The following is a 17,624-nucleotide window of genomic DNA, read 5'->3' as shown; positions in this document are numbered from 1 at the left end:
CAAATAAGATGTGTTTTCATTGTCCATCATGGACACCCACCAGTACAGCTGCAGGCCAAGCTACTGTTTTTGCTCCTTCAGCCTCCCTCTGAGGAAGCAAAAGATACTATTTCTTTTGGGACTCAAAAAGCTTGACTACTTTCTTTCCAGTTTCTCCAAAACAAAACTAACCACTGTCTTAAGCCTGAATTGATGACAGGGAATTTGAAGAAAGACAGTATTTAGATAATCCACATTTATATGTGTTCTTAGACAATTCATACTGAGACTAGTCTACATTAAAAAATAGTTTACAAGGCAGATTGCTTTTCACCATTCATGCTATTTGTTTACAGAACGGATTACCATAGCTGAATTCCATTTTCTATCCTTTCTCTAATATAGTGCCACTGTGTCCCCAACCAACCCCACAATATAAACTTGTAGCTATGAACAAGAATATCATTTTTTCTATGTCAACAATTTCTATTGATAACATCATATTTTATGCATTCATTCCCTAGATTACTGTCTGGAGCGTAAAGTACTATATTTATACCATGTGTGAAATGCAGAAGAAAAATAAAATTTGGCTTTTTAGGTTCAAAGAAACTATTTTGTAACAGATATGGACCTCTATTTTCACATTTTCCTTTAAATGCACTTAAACTTAGAGAATTTCAAATTCAATAAAATGACATACTTTTCACTTTTTGACTCCAAATTGCCAGGCTCATACATAATATATGCAAAGATTGGCAATTCTGAGAACTAAAGCTCTATATCTCCATTTAAAGTGGTATAAATTAAAAATGGAAAGGAAAGCATATCAGCTTGGAAAGTCCAACAAGTTTAGCTCCCATAAAGTCTAAATCACATATCCAAGGCTGGATGATAAATCATTAGAGTTTGTCAGTTGTACAAGATCAGTAGTAAGCCATCTGGCTTATTCTGTTTATATCAATGTAATGAGTGTTATTCCAAGTTTTTGATAATTCCACAGCTCATAAGTAATAAGGCTACTGGCAGCAAGGCTGCATCATAACCTAATTTCTGGGGGAGATTTTATTTGATTTTTTGTTTGTTTTCCATAGCAAAACAAAGTTTGAATGCCATTTCAAAAAAAAAAAATTCACTGAATTGGAAAGACCACGGTCTCCAAGCTTAAGTGTAGAATTTGCTATATATTTCTATTTACCCCAATGTATGTTTGTGTTCCCCCTCCACCCAATCTCATTGTGGGAAATCAAGATAACAGTTATCCTTGCATGATTTTCCTCCCCACCACTTCCTTTACTCTTTTCAAATGTGTTACAGCAGAACATTCTTTAAGTAGAACATACTCTGCCTTTCCCCAAATTGACTAGGAAGAAGGACTGTTCACCGCTGTCTCCTATGGGGAAGAGAAAGCATCATCAGTGGCTCTGTTCTCTTCCTTCCCCACACTATGCTTTCTGGTTGCCCCACGTCAGCTTACTCCTCACGTCACACCTCTCCTAACCTCGGAAGGTCTAAAGCCAGCTGGGGTGGGTGCTGTTGGCTGGTCCTTCCCTCAAAACAGTGGGGCTTAAATAGCAAAGAAGATGCATTTTTTAAAAGTTGAAATTAAAAACTGAAACCATGTACATTACCTTTAAATACTTTATAAATCTACCCACCCACCCACCCCCCCATTCCTCCTTTCTCTCAAATACACGGGAAGCCTCCTGAAAGCAATACTTGGCTCAACAACCATGGTTCTCAAATTCTCTGTGTTGGAATCACCTGGAGGACTTGCTGACGCACAGATTGCTGGGCCCTGGGCCCAGACTTCAGCAGCTTTGGGATAAGACCTTAGAATGTACATTTGTGACAAATTCCCAGGTGATGCTGATGTGGCAGGTCCAAGGACCCACAATGGGAACAACTAGCCTAGACATAGCACAACTGCTAAAGAAAGAAAACGCCCGGAAGATGCGAGTCCGACCAACATTACTCCCAGTTGTTGTCCAGCTCAGGGAGGGTCTAGTTCCCTAAATAAATGGAGGCCGCAGAGTGCGGATTAATACAGGAAGGTAGAGTTAAAGCAGATCAGCCGCTTGAATTATTTCCCTTCTCTGCTGGCTCCTCAAGATACTCAGAGTACAAGTATCAAGAAAAGGAAAGTGGAATTATGGACGTAAATGTGATGGATCATTTTTAGCTAGTCCCGATCTTTAGATTCCCATTTGCATCTTGGCTGTCCTTCCATTTTCTCCTTTAAACTGCCCATAGTGCTATGCAATGGGTACTGCAATCAGACAGACATGGGTTGAAGTCCTGCCTCGCTTGCTATGTGTCCTTCCTAACCCTGCCCTCACTTTTCCCATATAGAAAATGGAAATAACAATAGAATCTACCAACAGTGCTGCTGTGCAGATTGAATGTCACCCTGTGTATGCACTGACTGGCACATGCTTGATAAATATTAGCTTTTACTATGAATGCTACTGTCTCTTGGCTTTCCTATGAGAATATTCAATATGTTAAATATCACACTACCTGTTTGATACAACAGGTTGGGTTATTAATTCAACCGCTATTTATTGAGTGGCCATTGTGTGTCAGAAATAGAATATTGTAGAAGTATACTGAAATAATACTCTGTAAAGAAGTGTTTGATATAAACATTTTTTGATTTGGAAAATTTTGACTTTACATGAACTTACATTTACGAAGAATACTTGCTTCCAAAACTGGCTGAGGAAATTGAGAGGATGTGTTTACTAACCACAAGTTTTGTTTTGACAGACACTAAAAGAATGGAGGAAAACAGTGGAAAGTAATTCTGCAGACACAGTGGCCTTATATTATTAAAGGTATATTTTAGACCATCCAAAATACCACAAGCCCACTTTTCCCAAAAATCATTATATTTATGTGACAAGACAACAGGGAACAAATTTGGCCAAGGGTATCCTATTTTCAGTTCACAATGATGTCATTTTGAACCTATCACATCAGTCAGAAATGTAATGATCAGCTAGTAACAGGAGCAGCATTCAATCTTTCAGTTCTTCCTAGTTTCCTGAGCAGAAGCTGAGAATTCACCCTTCTACCAACTGACCACCCAAATTTATCAGGCCTCATTGTTTGGAAATATAAAGTGAAAATGTTAATGCAATATATGTTGAAATTTCTTGATTTTATCCTCAGTAGTACCAACCCCAAAACTTTAGGAGCTGGGTGGAGGTTTCATTGACAGTCAGGTGTGGGTGCTAATTCTGCCGTCAAACACCACGCCTATGAAGTCTGAGTACCCTACACGAGGCCAGGTGCTTTGAGGACAGTGAGCACAGATGTCTTCCATTCTGGTCCATTACACTTTTCCCTACACCCCTGGCCTCCATCTATTACTTAAAAAGAACTTCTGCAAGAATTCATTGTCAGATTTAATGGAGAAAGACTCTGAGCCTCAACGCTTGCCTCCCAATGCCTGTTAACAGGGATTGCTGCTGGTGATGAAAATACTGTTAACTTTTGTGGCACTAGCAAGTGTCAGAGAGTGGAGGAAGCTATGAGACTCCACAATACAGAACTTATGAAAAGAAGAGGTTTGATTCCCTAATAAAGGATATATTGCCCCAAATCCTCTATGAAACCAAATGCTATGGAAATCTACTTGGGCCAACTTTTCCTCTAATCTGTAGTTCCCCAAAGTTTATAAAGAAATAAAAGTGTAACTTTTAAAATATGAAGTCTTGTACAAGGTAAAGAATATTATTTTATCCACGCCTACATTTCCAAATGCCCTAACACATTTGTAACTTGGCTGATGTGGTTGTTTTGTTTGTTTTGTTTTTTTTTTTCTTTTCTCTTTTCTCCAAACTGTCTATCTAGACCTGTGGCTTCTGCCACGAAGTGACGTTTGGGGTAACTGTGGCAGCCTCCAGCTGGCCCGGGTCATTTGGCCCATTTTCCTTCCAGCACTTCGGTGGCTCTGCTTCCCCACACTCGCTCTCACCGTGCAGATGCTCAGGCTTATCACTTCGGATGCTTGCAAGAAGCTGGAGCTCTCCCAGCCTTCACCCCCGCACGACCTCTTCTGGCCACAGACTTGTGAGGGATCTGCATCCTCCCTTGGCTCGAACGCGCGTGCCAGCATCGTCCTTGCGACCTGGGCTTGCGCTCGCCTGGCCCTGGCACCCCTGGCTCCCGCAGCCGAGACGAGGGAGCTGCGGGGTCACGCCTTCTCGCTCGAGCGGCTCTTTCCCTCCCGTCACAACCCCTTCCTTACTTCTGCTAAAGACAGGCGGCCTCTATCCTAATAAACCACACACACACACACACACACACACACACACACACACACACACAAGTTTTGACTTGAGCTTGAGACGCACACAGCGCCGAGGATCCTCGGGTTACTGGAGGCGACACTGCTGGCCAGGCTGACCCGCGCCCTCGGGCATCCCCAAACCCCTGGATGTAACCCATTCCCCGCGCCAGGCTAGCTGCGGGCGGCAGGGTGGGCAGCGGCGGCTAAGGGACAAGCCAGCCCGGGGACAGCGCGGAGCCACCAGGGCCGGCGGGCAGGCGGGGGATCCGCGAGACAGAATTCTCAGAGCAGACCGTGGCAAGGGGCTAAACCCACCCGCACTCCCCGGGGCGCGGGACGGGACTGAACTGTGGTCACTAACAATGCCACGGAGCGGACCGTCCCTTCCCTTCGCCACTCCCCGCGCCGCCAGGCCTGAAGATACACACACTCCGGCACACCCCACACACCCATCCACTTCGCCCCAGTCCGGGTGGGGGTGGCAGAGGTGGGGCGGGGTGAAGGTGAGCGGTGCCTCGCCCCGGGGTACCTGCCGGCAGCGCAACCCAGCGGCGCCCCCGCCTCGGTGAGGACGGTCGGACGCGCGGGAGGAAGAAGGCGCTCCCGACCGCGGCACCGATGCTCACGGGCTTAGCACCTGGAGAGCCCCGGGGCGGCGGCGGCGCGCGGTGGCAGCGCGAGAAGTCTCCGGCGCGCCCCTCTCCCCGCCGCACAACTTTGCGCAGTCGGCGCCGCCCTAGCGCCTGCCCAGCTTCCTTACCCAAATACTGCCGCAGGTCGAGCAGGAAGCGAGGGGGTCCCCCGCTGAGCTGATAGAGGAGGGAGCCCAGGCAGAAGACCAGCAGGGTGGCCATGCAGAAGCCGTAGTCCCGGAGGGAGAAGCGCAGGAAAGGCAGCAGGGACACCCGGCGCTTCCAGCTGCCCAGGCCTGGAGGGGCGCCCCCCAAAGGGGCCCCATGGGGCCAGGGATCCGCGCCGCCGCCGGGATGCTGCTGCTTCTTCTTCATCGCCTGCTCCGCCGCCTCGCACAGCCTGCCCGTGCCAGGAAAAGGTCACCCATCCGCCGTGAGGAGGAGAGCCCGGCTGGCCGGCTGCACATGGGGAGGGCCGCGCGGAGGGCAGCCGGGTGGGGGCGGGGAGAGGCCGAAGTTGCCGGGCTCAGGAGACTTTCCTCGGCATGGTCCCCGCCGCCGCGGCCCGAGCGGCCGAGGTGTCCGGCCCCGGTTTGGGGCGCTGCCCGTGCCGGGGCGCCGCGCCCGTCCCGCGCCCGCTAGCGTCCCCACGCCCCGCGCCCCGCCGCGCCTCGGGCTCGCTTGCGGCCGCCGGGGTTCGCCTCCAGCGCCAGCGTGGACCCCCCGGCTTTGTGTCTGTAGGTCTCGGCGTGTTTTGTCCCGGTTCAGGCTTCTCTAAAAAACGGCAGGGAGGAACAGGAGGCGGACACCATCCCCTCGCTCCACCTCCTTGACAGGGGTTTTCCTGCTTCTCCTCCCCTTTCTCCCTCCGGCGCTCCGCAGCTCTCTCCTCCCTCTCCCCTCCCTCTCCGCTCGGGTCTCGGGATTTCGCTCGGGTGTCACGTTACTGCTTCTGCTGGGGGCGGAGGGGGGGGAGGCGGCGATTATTCGCAACAAGGAAGAAAGTTTCTGGGTGTTTTCTTTTTTTTTTTTTTCCTTCCCCCGTTCTTTACAATCTGGCCACGGTTCCTGCGCCACCAGCGACCTCTTGGGGGCCCCGCCGACTTCCCTCTCGTAAACAGTCACCGGCGGGAAGAAGCACGACTGACTTTACTATTTACCTTTTTTTCAGTTCAGAAAGTTGATTCTCCTTATATACCCCGTGCGAGCTGCTTACCCAAGGCCGATAAAAGGTACTAGAATACAGGCTCAAGACTTTGCTGAAATGGGAAAAGAGCAAGCGGTGCGAGTTATGGTCAAACACGCCCCAGAGGGCCAGGCGCAGCGCCCGAACTCCCGGGTAGGGGAGCCGAAGAGGACGCTCTCTTCTTGCTTTTCCTGGTCCTACAACTACTCCACCTCGCAGTGACCGGAGAGGCAAGTGCGGGGTGCATAGCGGACTCTAGGAGGTCATTGCCCTGGCAGACATGAAGGGGAAAGAGCCCAGTCCCCCTATACGCCGATTTCATTGCTGCCTCTCTTCCCTCTATGGGGAAGCTTCTGGACCTGAAAGAACCTCCTGAGGCAGAAAAGGCTCCATCATAGACACACATCCTCTGATGGGGTGGTTGATCCACGGAAGGGCTGCTCTGATCAGCCACACTTTAAGTAAGAATACTATATCACTATTTATAGAAGCTGTAGCACCTGAGGGCTGTGTGACTCACCCGAGGTCCCAAAGCTAGTAGTAGGAATTGGGTTGGGAGTTGCACTCAAATCTATTTGACCCTCAGACCCACTATACTAACCACTGCACAGCAGTACTTCCCAGCCAGAGCCCTTTTCCTTCACGTCCCATAGGAGGATGAGATTTAATTCATTTAGTTCAGGCCACGTTGAGAAATGGAAACCTCAGTTTCTAGTGCCTATCATCTCTGGCTCCCTACTCATTTGTATATTCCCGTAATGAACAATTGGATTTAAGAAGGAACCAGGAGCCAAGAACTTCTGATTCTAAGACTAGGTAGGCTCCTGAAAACCTTCATCAAGTTGGGCATCTGAAGAATTTTCTGTGGTAAATTACAAAATATTATCCTAGACCAACAACTTACTCGTTAAGAATATGTCTTAACCCCAGCTACTCGGGAGGCTGAGGCAGGAGAATCGTGTGAACCCGGGAGGCGGAGGTTGCAGTGAGCCGAGATCGCGCCATTGCACTCCAGCCTGGGCGACAGTGCGAGACACCGTCTCAAAAAAAAAAAAGAAAGAAAGAAAAAATATGTCTTAACCATGTTCATACATGAATGTCTCTGGTTCATGATTTGAAGCATTTATCATGAGCTAGAAAGATGTGTAGATGTGACAGGTGCTGCACACACACAGAGAAGCATATACACACACAACTCTACTGTCCAAGTTTACATTGTCCTAGCCCACTTTCTAAGGGATGAGAAGGCTGTTTTGGGGCCCCAAGAGGAGAGAAAATCTTTTGTTCTGTCACAGAAAACCCTGAATAGAGTGTTATTCATTTGTTTTACATTTATCTCATGAATCAGGGTTTTATTTGGATTAATATGCACATTTTAGAAATGTGACTTCCCCTAAGAGAATTGAGTAGATCAGTCATTGCCCATTAATGTGAATTACTTTAATCAGTACAATGAGTAGCCCAGAACAGACTCCCAATTAATAACGTTTGAGCTTAAGAAGAGGGACTAGGAGACAGAAGGAGCAAAGCAGTGTTCATAATGCTTCAGGGACCGCCTTCCACAAACTGGACCTGTATCTGAGGCCTGGCCCTGTAATCTGAACACTCGCTGGATATAAAATAGTGTGCAAGACCCTCTGTGTTCACAAGTCCCACCCCCGGGAAGTTCAGAGACTTTTCTCACAGCATGCTGTGGGAAATATCCCAATTTTTTCTCCTAAGGAAAGGAATCTGAGGAACAGGGAGATGGAGTAGGAAGAAAGCAAACAAACATCTGAGAAAATAAGTAAATATGAGAATAAATGTTGTTTTAAAAAACGATGAAAAAGTTGCAAGGAAAGTACAAGGGGGCAAAGTCCAGCTTAGAAGAAACAAGCTATGACATGAACTATTTTAGAGAGAATAAACAGGTCAATCTTTGAAAGATTGTGTTAATAGACTCGCCGCCTAAAAAAACTCACAGAAGAAAAAGAAGAGATATCAAGATACAAAGAAGTTTCACATGGAAAAAAATGCTTTGTATTTTCACCCAACAAAAACTTAGTTGTTTGGGTAAAACTTTGTTCTTTGAAGTCCCATAAATATCCCTTCAGAAAAAAAAATTAAATTTAAAGTACTTAGACTAATTAATGATATCTTTATTCAAAGCAGATAAATCTAATTAGAGGAAGTTGTGAACGAATTTTATTATTAGTCTAATAATGGAATGTACTTTATTTAGCACCTTGACCTCCATTCAATATCTTTAGCTTCTCAATTCCTTCTCTCTCCAGTGACTCATTTGACCTTGTCCTCACTGATGACTAATTGCATCTCCTCCAAAATCTCCTTTTCCCCCTTCACAACCTTCTATCCTTCTGTTTGGCTTCTTTGGAGCCCACCCTGTTTTTCGGTCTTTTCAAGAACTGTCAACTCTGTGTTCATCTATCTCATGTGTTTACTTCTTTCTTTATCCAGTTTTGATTCCTGATCCATTTTTCTGATCTCCTTGCAAACACCCCTTCATTCCCCCTGTTTCTCTCATCTTATATCCTACAGTGCTTGTTTGGTGAAATTCAGGCTCAGTTAAACCCAACCATGCAACTGGACTGGATTGCAGAAAAACACACAGCGCTGGTAAGTGGCTTTTCTTTAAATTAGAGAGCACAGATTTCAGATGGATGTACACCCATGACTGCCCAGCAATCCCACTCACTAATAGGACTATTCCATAATGTCTCTCTCTTCAAACCTCCCATCTCCACCCTCTGCTTTCTTCCCTTCAGTCTCAGGGGATGACCTGGATCAGACTTTGTTGCGAAAATAGAAGCAGAATGAGAGCTCACTCATTTCCTACCAGTCTGTGCCCCGTGCTCTTGGCCTCCCTTCTTGTTTCATCATGTTCTTGCTTCAACAAGGCCATGCTGCCACATGTGCCCTAGACTGCCATTCCCGCCAACCCCAGTCCCACACCCAAGCCTGCCCCCTGCATAGCGTTCTGCATCTCTGTAAATCATTACACTCTCAAGTCACTTGGGCCCCAAACCAGAAGTCTTAGTTTTTCTATTAATAGTTCATTCATTCTTATATCTAAACTATCTGCAAATCCTATAGGCATTACCTCTCAAAAAAAAAAAAGTCCAGTATCTGACCTCCTTTGCCACTCCACTGGGCCAAACCACTGTCTTCTCTCACCTGAATTGTTGCAAAGGCTACTTATATGCATCATGTTTCAGTTTAGCTACATATAGCTGGAAAAAAAAAACATTTAAAAACCAGTGGCTTAAACAGAAAAGAACTTTATTTTTTTTTTCCTCTCTCTCTCTCTCTCTCTTTTTTTTTTCCTTTTTGAGACGGAGTCTCCCTCTGTTGCCGAGGCTGGAGTGCAGCGGCGTGATCTCGGCTCACTGCAACCTCCTTCTCCCAGGTTGAAGCAATTCTACTGCCTCAGCCTCCCAAGTAGCTGGGATTACAAGCCTGTACTACCACACCCAGCTAATTTTTGTATTTTTAGTAGAGACGGGTTTCATCAAGTTGGCCAGGCTGGTCTCGAACTCCTGACCTCAAATGATCCATCCACCTCAGCCTCCCAAAGTGCTGGGATTACAGGCATGAGCTACCATGCCCGGCCCATTTCTCTTTCATGTGAAACGAGTCCAGAAATAGGCAGTCCAGATTTGGTGTGGTATTTCTACGCTATCCTCAGGGACCCACCTGAGCTTTCTGTTCCAACATCCTCAGCATGTGGCTTCCATTTTAAAGGCCATCTTATGCAATGTAATCAGCATTTCAAAAAGGTGTGAAATCTTCATACCTCTTTGATATGTTCATTGCAGCATTGTGCACAATAGCCAAGATATGGAATCAACCTCAGTGTCCATCAATGGATGAATGGATAATAGTATTCAGCCTCAAGAAGGAAATCCTGTCATTTGCAATAACATAGGTTAATCTGGAGGATAAAATGTTAAAGAAAATAAGCCAAACACAGAAAGACAAATACTACATGATCTCACTTATATGTGAAATCTAAAAAAGTCCATCTCATTGAAGCAGAGAGTAGAATTACAGTTAACAGGGTTTAAGGAGGGAAGGGTAGCGATTGAGGAGATGTTGGTAAAAGGATACAAAATTTCAGCTAGGCAGCAGGAATAAATTCAAGAGTTCTATAACGTGGTGACTATAGTTAATAACATTGTATCGTATACTTGAAAAGTGTTAAGAGAATAGATTTTAAGTGTTCTTACCACAAATAAATGATAAGAATGCAGAAGGGGAGAAAAACGAAACAAAACAAAAAGGTCTCCTTATGGTTGCAGATGGCTGCTAGAGTTCCAGCCATTATGTCTATGCTCCAGGTTGGCAGTAGAAGGAAGCAAAAGAGCAAAGAACTCTTCCCAATTCAGTAGGCTCTTTTTAAGCAGTGCTCCAAAGTGTGCTATAAATCTACCTTCTTATAGGTCATTGGCCAGAAATTAATCACAGGACTCTGTCTAACTGTGAGGGACAGGGGACAGAGTACCTAGGAAATCTAGACTTCAGCTGGGTGCATTGCTGCCACAAATAAGAATCAGGGTTCTATCGCTAAAGAAAGAAAGGGCAGATGCCTGCTATGTGGCAATCAGCAATTTCTGTTGTTCCTCCTGACTGGTCTGCCTGCTCCCAGCCTTTCACCCCATATTCCATTCTCCTCAGAGCAGTCAAAATAGCCATTGCTGCTCAGAACTTGCCAGTGGCTTCCAATGCACTCAGAGTAAAAGGCAGCATCCTAGAGTAGCCTCTAAGGTCCTGCTCAATCTGGCTCCATTGTTTCTTTGGCCTCATCTCTTATCACTTTTCCTGCTCACCCTTACCTATCCTCATTCATCAGACAAGAAAAACTTGCTCCTCTATTAGGACCTTTGCATTCACGGTTCCCTCTGCCTAGAAAGTTCTTTTCCACACCTCTGTATGGCTTGACTTTTGACTTCCTTCTAGTTTTGCTCAATGTTGCCTTATCAGAGGAGTCTTCTGGGACTACTCTATATGTAATACATGTATGCATCCACATCCCTTATTCTCTTGACCTCTTTAGCTTTCTCCATGGAATGTACCATAATCTGAAATGTTAGTATTTTGTATGTGTTGTGTATTTCTCCCCGCTAGAAAACAAGCATCTTGAAGCCCATGATTTTGTTATTGTTTTATCTCCAGCTGTCAACAGTTAAAAGCTGAGTTTTCAAAAGTTGTGTCATTGCATAGGAGTTTAAATATAAGCAATAGCTTATTGGGTACTAAGTGCAGTTTTTATAATCCTCCCATCCAAATGTGCCTCTAGATCATAAACTCTGGTCAGATATGCTTTTGAGAGACTGTTCAGGCAAAAAGGCAAGCACAATAAACAAATTATCTCCATTTGTTTATTGTTTTATCTCCAGCTCCTAGAATAGTGCTCACAGGTAGTGATCACTCAAGAAATATTTGTTGAATAAAAAGATTAGTTTTTTATAGGAAGGGTCTGATGTTCGGTGAGTGAAATCTCATTGATCCCGTGGTTGGCCAAGTGAGGATGAGACGTGGAGGTCATAGAAAGTAGGCCTCCGTGCTGCGAGAACATTCAGATAATCATCAAAAGAATTGTTTGCAGTTGAAGATGTAATCACTGAAAGAAAGAGTGAATGAATGAATGAGGCCCTCACCGCCTCCGTGACCTCTAATTAGCAATGCAGCTACTCCCTGTGATTATGAACGCCTCATGGAATCATAAAAGAGATGTGAGTCCATTGGCTTTGCCTGGTGTTGCCATTCCCCTTGGCAGAGAGGCTGCTGCTCTTTAGGACTGCTGTTCATTTCAGGGATTGGGGCCATCAGTCTCTTGGAGAACCAAGCTGTCTGAGCTTTGACCTTGGAAAAGCAAGACAGAAAGAAAGAAACTGGAGAGTTGCTCTGGTTTGTGGGGCAGAAATGCACTGAAAACCATCTGGGAAGGCAGTGCTTGCCTTTGCCTGAACAGTCTCTCAAAAGCATATCTGACCAGAGTATATGATCTAGAGGCACATTTGGATGGGAGGATTATAAAAACTGCACTTAGTAGCCAACAAGCTATTGCTTATATTTAAACTCCTATGCAATGACACAACTTTTGAAAACTCAGCTTTTAACTTACACTTAACAACAACTATTTTAAGTCAAAAGTGCACTACACAACTGGTCCCTGAGACTGGCCAGTGTGACACTATTAGCCACCTAAAGGCTCTTTTGGAAACAGTCTCAGTACTGTCTCTATTTTTTATGAAGTATAATAGACCATTGGTGTAAGCAGAGGGAAAGGAAAAAAAAAAAGTCAAATACTTACCAGTTGCTTTCAGGTTATTCTCAGTTGCCTCTTACCCTGCCATGAGTAGAATCTATACAGTCGAATCTCTGACTAACCTTAATTCCTCATTTCCAAGATCCTTGTCAATTTACAATGTTAAGCTAGCACTCTTCTCATTTTAGAGGTCATTGTCTGGTGTTAATGCATAAAAGCTGAAATCAATGTAGAAGTGATACTGAAAGGGGCCGGGCGGAGACCAAACTGCACCGGTCGTGGTCAAGAGATCTTTATTGGAGGTATCGAGTGGAGAAGGAAGAGAAGAGAGAGAGGGCTGCTGGTGTGCTGGGTTTTATATCCCTTAGGTCTACGTGGATTGGGCTGGGGCGGGCCCAAGGGAAGGCGGGAGATGCTTCTTTCTGATTGGTCCTCCTTTGGCAGGTTCAGACAGTGCCCAGTCAAGGAGGGGAGAAGAACCCGGAACCGGCCCCATCTTAAGGTATGGCACCATTTTAAGGTACCCCACGTTACCTAACATTCCTCCCTTTTTGTTTTCTTAAGTGGGGGAAAATGGGCGTCGTGGTTCATCTGGCTGCTTCCTGCTGAGTGGGGGCGCTGTGGGGAGGGGGCACAGGGAGAACTGTCAGGGTTGTGCATGGGGTACAGTATGAGTATGAGGCCAAGCAATAGGGCGCTATACATGAAGACTTCGTTAGACGTGAAGTCCATGAATGTTCCTTGTCCTCCAGGGCCGTGAGCCAGTTGAGTGGCAGGGATGGGTTGGTGATGAGCCAGCTGTCTGAGCGAAGGGTGTTTAAGAATTGGTAGAATCGGCTTGCTGTAGCCATCTGGGGTACGAGGGGTAGAGTTTGGTCTGCCCGAAGAGAAAAGAAGATGGTAGTTAATTTAGGGTGCCAGGGCAGGCCTACCCGCTCCCCCCCCCCAATCCTGGGTATCTGTTGCCAGTCGTTGGCCATTTAAGAGGTCAGCAGGGTGTGAGACTGTCTCTGGAGTCTGCCGTGTCTTCACAAGTCGCTAGGCGCTGGTAGTTTCTGAGGAGAAGCTGGTTAAAGGTTTGGTTAGAGATGGACTCTTTGAGGGAACAGGAAATAGTTATGGTTTGAGTTGGATATGCCCAGGCATTGCTGGGATATATGCCTCCTGTAACTGACTGGCCCCAGACCGGGTCGGCGGGGTTGTTGATATGTATGGCTCGGGAGGAGGCGTTGTTTTTAGTGGTATAATATAGGGTGTGTTTGTTGATGTGAGAGCCAGATGGTGAAGTGGAACATGTGGAAGAGAGGGTCCCAGCCGTTTTCTATCATAGTGAGAATAGGGCTGGGAAGAGGGCCCGCCGGCGGAGGAAAGTGTAAAGATGTGAGAGGCGGAAAGCCAGAGAAGAGGACTTAGGAGATGCATGAGAGCGGGGCGTAAGCAGTTTGGTTCTTCGTGTGGTCTGGGTTGGTAGCCGGTTTCAACCGGTTGAGCGGTGACCGGAAGATGGAGGGTGGTGGTATGGGGGGCGGGGGGGAATAGTCGGCCAGATCAAAGTCGGGAGCGGAAGGAGAGGTTGGTAGCTTGAGAGCAGCGATAAGGTGTTGCGGCTTGCAAGGGAGGCAGAGGTTGGGTTTGTCCCATAGAAGAAAAAAGCCATGAACGTAGGGGATCTCTGCCCATTTTCGTGTTCGCTCACAATAGTTATAGAGATCCCGGAGAAGGTTGGGATCAAAGGACCCATAAGTGGGCCATCTGTTTTGGTTGTCTAGGGGGTAGGTGGGCCAATTTTGAGTGCAAAATTTAATTAGGTGTTTTGGTTTGATGTCTGAGGCGAGGCCAAGGGCCGACAAATTATTTAAGAGACATTGCAGGGGGGAGTTGGCTGGCAGGGATGCAGAGCCTCCCATAATGAGAGGAAGGAATAGATGGCGATGAGCTAGGCAGGGTGTCTGCTGCTGGCCGCTTGCCGCGGAGCGAGTCAGAGCCTCTGGATCAATCGTCACCGAAACGGAAGGACTGAGGAGCCTCTGAGAGGCGGGAGGCCGTGGGTCACCTGGTACCAGGATTTTAACGAGAGAAGGAGAGGGGCCCAGGCCAGAGACGCGAGGGGGAGAGGGAGAAAACTCCGTTCCCTGCAGGCTGAGTCTAGAGTAAGATTTACGGTGGCCGAGAGCAGGCGGCTGAGACGGGAGTTGGTCGGCTGGTGTTGGACACCAGGAGGGGAGACTTACTGAGACAAGGCCGGTGTTGGGTGGAGAGGTCGGCGAACAGGAAAATGGGCGAAGACCGGCCGGGGTCTGGACCAAGCCCGAAGAGGGATCGGCATCCCACAGAAGGGTGGGGTGTTCCCGATCCCAGTCACGGCACCAATGAAAGAGGCCGGGCAAGGATCAGACTACACCCTTTGCGGTCAAGAGATCTTTATTGGAGGTATCGAGCGGAGAAGGAAGAGAAGAGAGAGAGGGCTGCTGGTGTGCTGGGTTTTATATCCCTTGGGCCTACGTGGATTGGGCTAGGGACGGGCCCAAGGGAAGGCGGGAGATGCTTCTTTCTGATTGGCCCTCCTTTGGCGGGTTCAGACAGTGCCCGGTCAAGGAGAGGAGAAGAACCCGAAACCGGCCCCATGTTAAGGTACGGCGCCATTTTAAGGTACCCCATGTTACCTAACAGATATCCTTTTTCCTTCCTTCCTAACAATGTCATTAGTCCTTGTTCAATGGGCACATTACGTATCTTCCTGTCCTCTTAGAAAAAAAATATTACTCAAGCTTTACAAAGTCCTTTAAAATAATTTTTTGAAGAACAGCCAAATACTAAACTATGAAGACAAGAGTCAGCCCTCTAGTGAAGAATCTTAGTAAAGATTCCCGAGGTCATTTTAGTAGAAAAGTTAAGAAAATATTACATTGTGAAGCATAACCTTTCAGCCCTGAAAATTACTAACCTTCTGACCTAGAGTCAATTACTTAATCTCTTTGTGCTTTCGTTTTCTCTTCTGTCAAGAATGGATGATAAAGCCCATACTCCTGGGTTCACAGGGCTCTGGTCTGGTTCAGGAGCGTGCTTACCTGGCTGGGAAACTACATTACCAGCTAGCTGCTTTTCTCTATGGTACTTGCTGTGAAGTGGTCCAAGACATTATTCCACCCAGAGAAATTGGACTGCAGAATGATGGTACTGCAAACTCTTATTTAAAGAGCAGGCTGGACATGGTGGCTCACGCCTGGAATCCCAGCACTGTGGGAGGTGGAGGCGGGTGGATCACGTGAGGTCAGGAGTTCGAGATCAGCCTGGCCAACATGGTGAAATCCTGTGTCTACTAAAAATACAAAAATTAGCTGGGCGTAGTGGCGGGCATCTGTAATCCCAGCTACTTGGGAGGCTGAGGCAGAAGAATTGCTTGAACCCAGGAGGTGAAGGTTGCAGTGAACCAAGATCGCACCACTGCAGTCTGGGCGACAGAGCAAGACTGTGTCTAAATAAATAAATAAATAAAATAAAGAGCAGGCAATTTGAAGCATGGAGAAGCATGGGTCTTGATCCAGAACTTATATGGGGACAAATGTGATTTGGGGCAAGTAGCCTGAGTGGACTCTGAGCCTCATTGCCATTACCTGTGAGATACAATAAAGCACATGGCATCCTGTGATGGGCTTAAATATATTTTAAGTGTGGGTACATGTAAGTCAGAATACATATAAGTCAGATTATTTTTAAAGATAAGAAAACTAGAATCTAAATAAATTACATAATCTGCACAAATTTGCATTATTTGTGACTGACATCACCAGAACTCAAATTGAGGTCTTGCAAGTCTATCTTTAAACCTTTTTCTTTTTTGAGATGGAGTCTCACTTTGTCACTCAGGCTGGAGTGCAGTGGCGTGATCTTGGGTCACTGCAACCTCCATCTCCCGGGTTCAAGTGATTCTTCTCCCTCAGCTCCCTGAGTAGCTGGGATTACAGGCACCTGCCACCATGCCCGGCTATATATATATATATATATATATATATATATTTATTTATTTATTTATTTATTTTTAGTAGAGATGGGGTTTCACCATGTTGGCCAGACTGGTCTCAAACTCCTGACCTCAGTGACCCACCCACCTCAGCCTCCCCAAGTGTTGAGATTACAGGTGTGAAGCACTGTGCTTGGCCTCTAATACTTTTTCCACAATAAAATGGATTTCATTTGGGCCACTGACCCCCTCTGAGTGTCCAACCAACCTATAAACCTACCTCCCAGAAAAGTGAATGTATCTTCTGTATATAATTTCAGCACATCCATGGACCTTCTAGGGGTCCATGGACTCAGATTAAGAACCTGAGCACTACAGGCTGTAGTCTCTCCTGAATATGCCTGAGTGCATTTACTAAAGGAGAATCTAATTTTTTGCCCTTGTATCAGAAGAGAAAAGCAGATTTTATGGTACTAAAGCAGTTTGGAAAAAGTCTTTAAAAGACGTTAGAAATATAGAATTTTTATTCACACTGTCATGGTCTTTAAAATACTCCTGGGATGCTAAAGAGGTTCCAGAATTGGAGCTGTATTCAGACATTCATTCAGCAGACCCTTACTGAGGGCCCGACGTGTGACTGGCCCTGGATTTGCAGTGGGGCCCAAGACAAGCCCTGCTCCCATGAAATTCACATCCACTGTGAGGGGAGATGGACAGCGAATAAACAAATATATTATGCTAGATAGTGTTCATTGTTATTGAGAGAATAAGACAGGGTGATGCGACTAAGAGTGATGGGTTGAAAGGATGAGTCTACCGCAGACTGCGTGCACAGGGACAACTTCTCTAAGGAGTGGACCTTTGCAATGTGACCTAAAGGATGAGAAGGAGCTTCCTGGGGAAGATCTGGGGCACAAGCATTTCATGCAGAGAAAACATCCATTTAAGGTCTTTCTGCCTCATATCTTCCCTAAAATGGAAATAGACTTGGTATGTGCCACCATGATGGGAGTGGGTCATTGAGAAAACAGGTGACATGAGATGAGGCTGGAGAGGTGGGTGGTGCCAGTCCCTGTAGGGCTTTGTAGACCAGGGTGGAGAGTTTGGGTTTTATTCAAGGTGAGATGGGAAAGGGTTCAATGATCGACATGAGCTGATTTATGTTTTTAATTCATCACTTAGGGTGTTGTGTAAGGTTGGCTTGTTGGCAGTGAAAGTGGCAGTAGGAAGATGAGTCGTCCAGTAAAATGGTGAGGCTGGCTGGGCCCAGGCTGGTAATGGGGAAGACAGAAAAAAAGTTA

The 17,624-nt window shown here is 46.4% G+C and overlaps 1 protein-coding gene across 3 annotated transcripts in view; it reads right to left on the bottom strand.

The window, feature by feature from the left end:
- Nucleotides 1-5,827, bottom strand: part of UST (uronyl 2-sulfotransferase) — a 345,881-nt gene extending 340,054 nt beyond the window's left edge. Inside the window, exon 1 of one of the 3 annotated variants that reach the window (XM_055266806.2) lies at nucleotides 5,037-5,827. In XM_055266806.2, the coding sequence (XP_055122781.1) occupies nucleotides 5,037-5,283 (247 nt within the window). In that variant the 5' untranslated portion in view covers nucleotides 5,284-5,827. The remainder of the gene's footprint in view (nucleotides 1-5,036) is intronic. The other 2 variants (XM_063622934.1, XM_055266823.2) reach the window with 2 other exon arrangements.
- Between the last annotated feature and the right edge of the window lie 11,797 nt (nucleotides 5,828-17,624).

Source organism: Symphalangus syndactylus, chromosome 2 (assembly GCF_028878055.3).
Source record: "Symphalangus syndactylus isolate Jambi chromosome 2, NHGRI_mSymSyn1-v2.1_pri, whole genome shotgun sequence".
Classification (NCBI taxonomy): Eukaryota; Metazoa; Chordata; class Mammalia; order Primates; family Hylobatidae; genus Symphalangus; species Symphalangus syndactylus.
The sequence above is the reverse complement of the archived record's forward strand: the minus strand, read 5'-3'. Positions and strand labels throughout refer to the sequence as shown.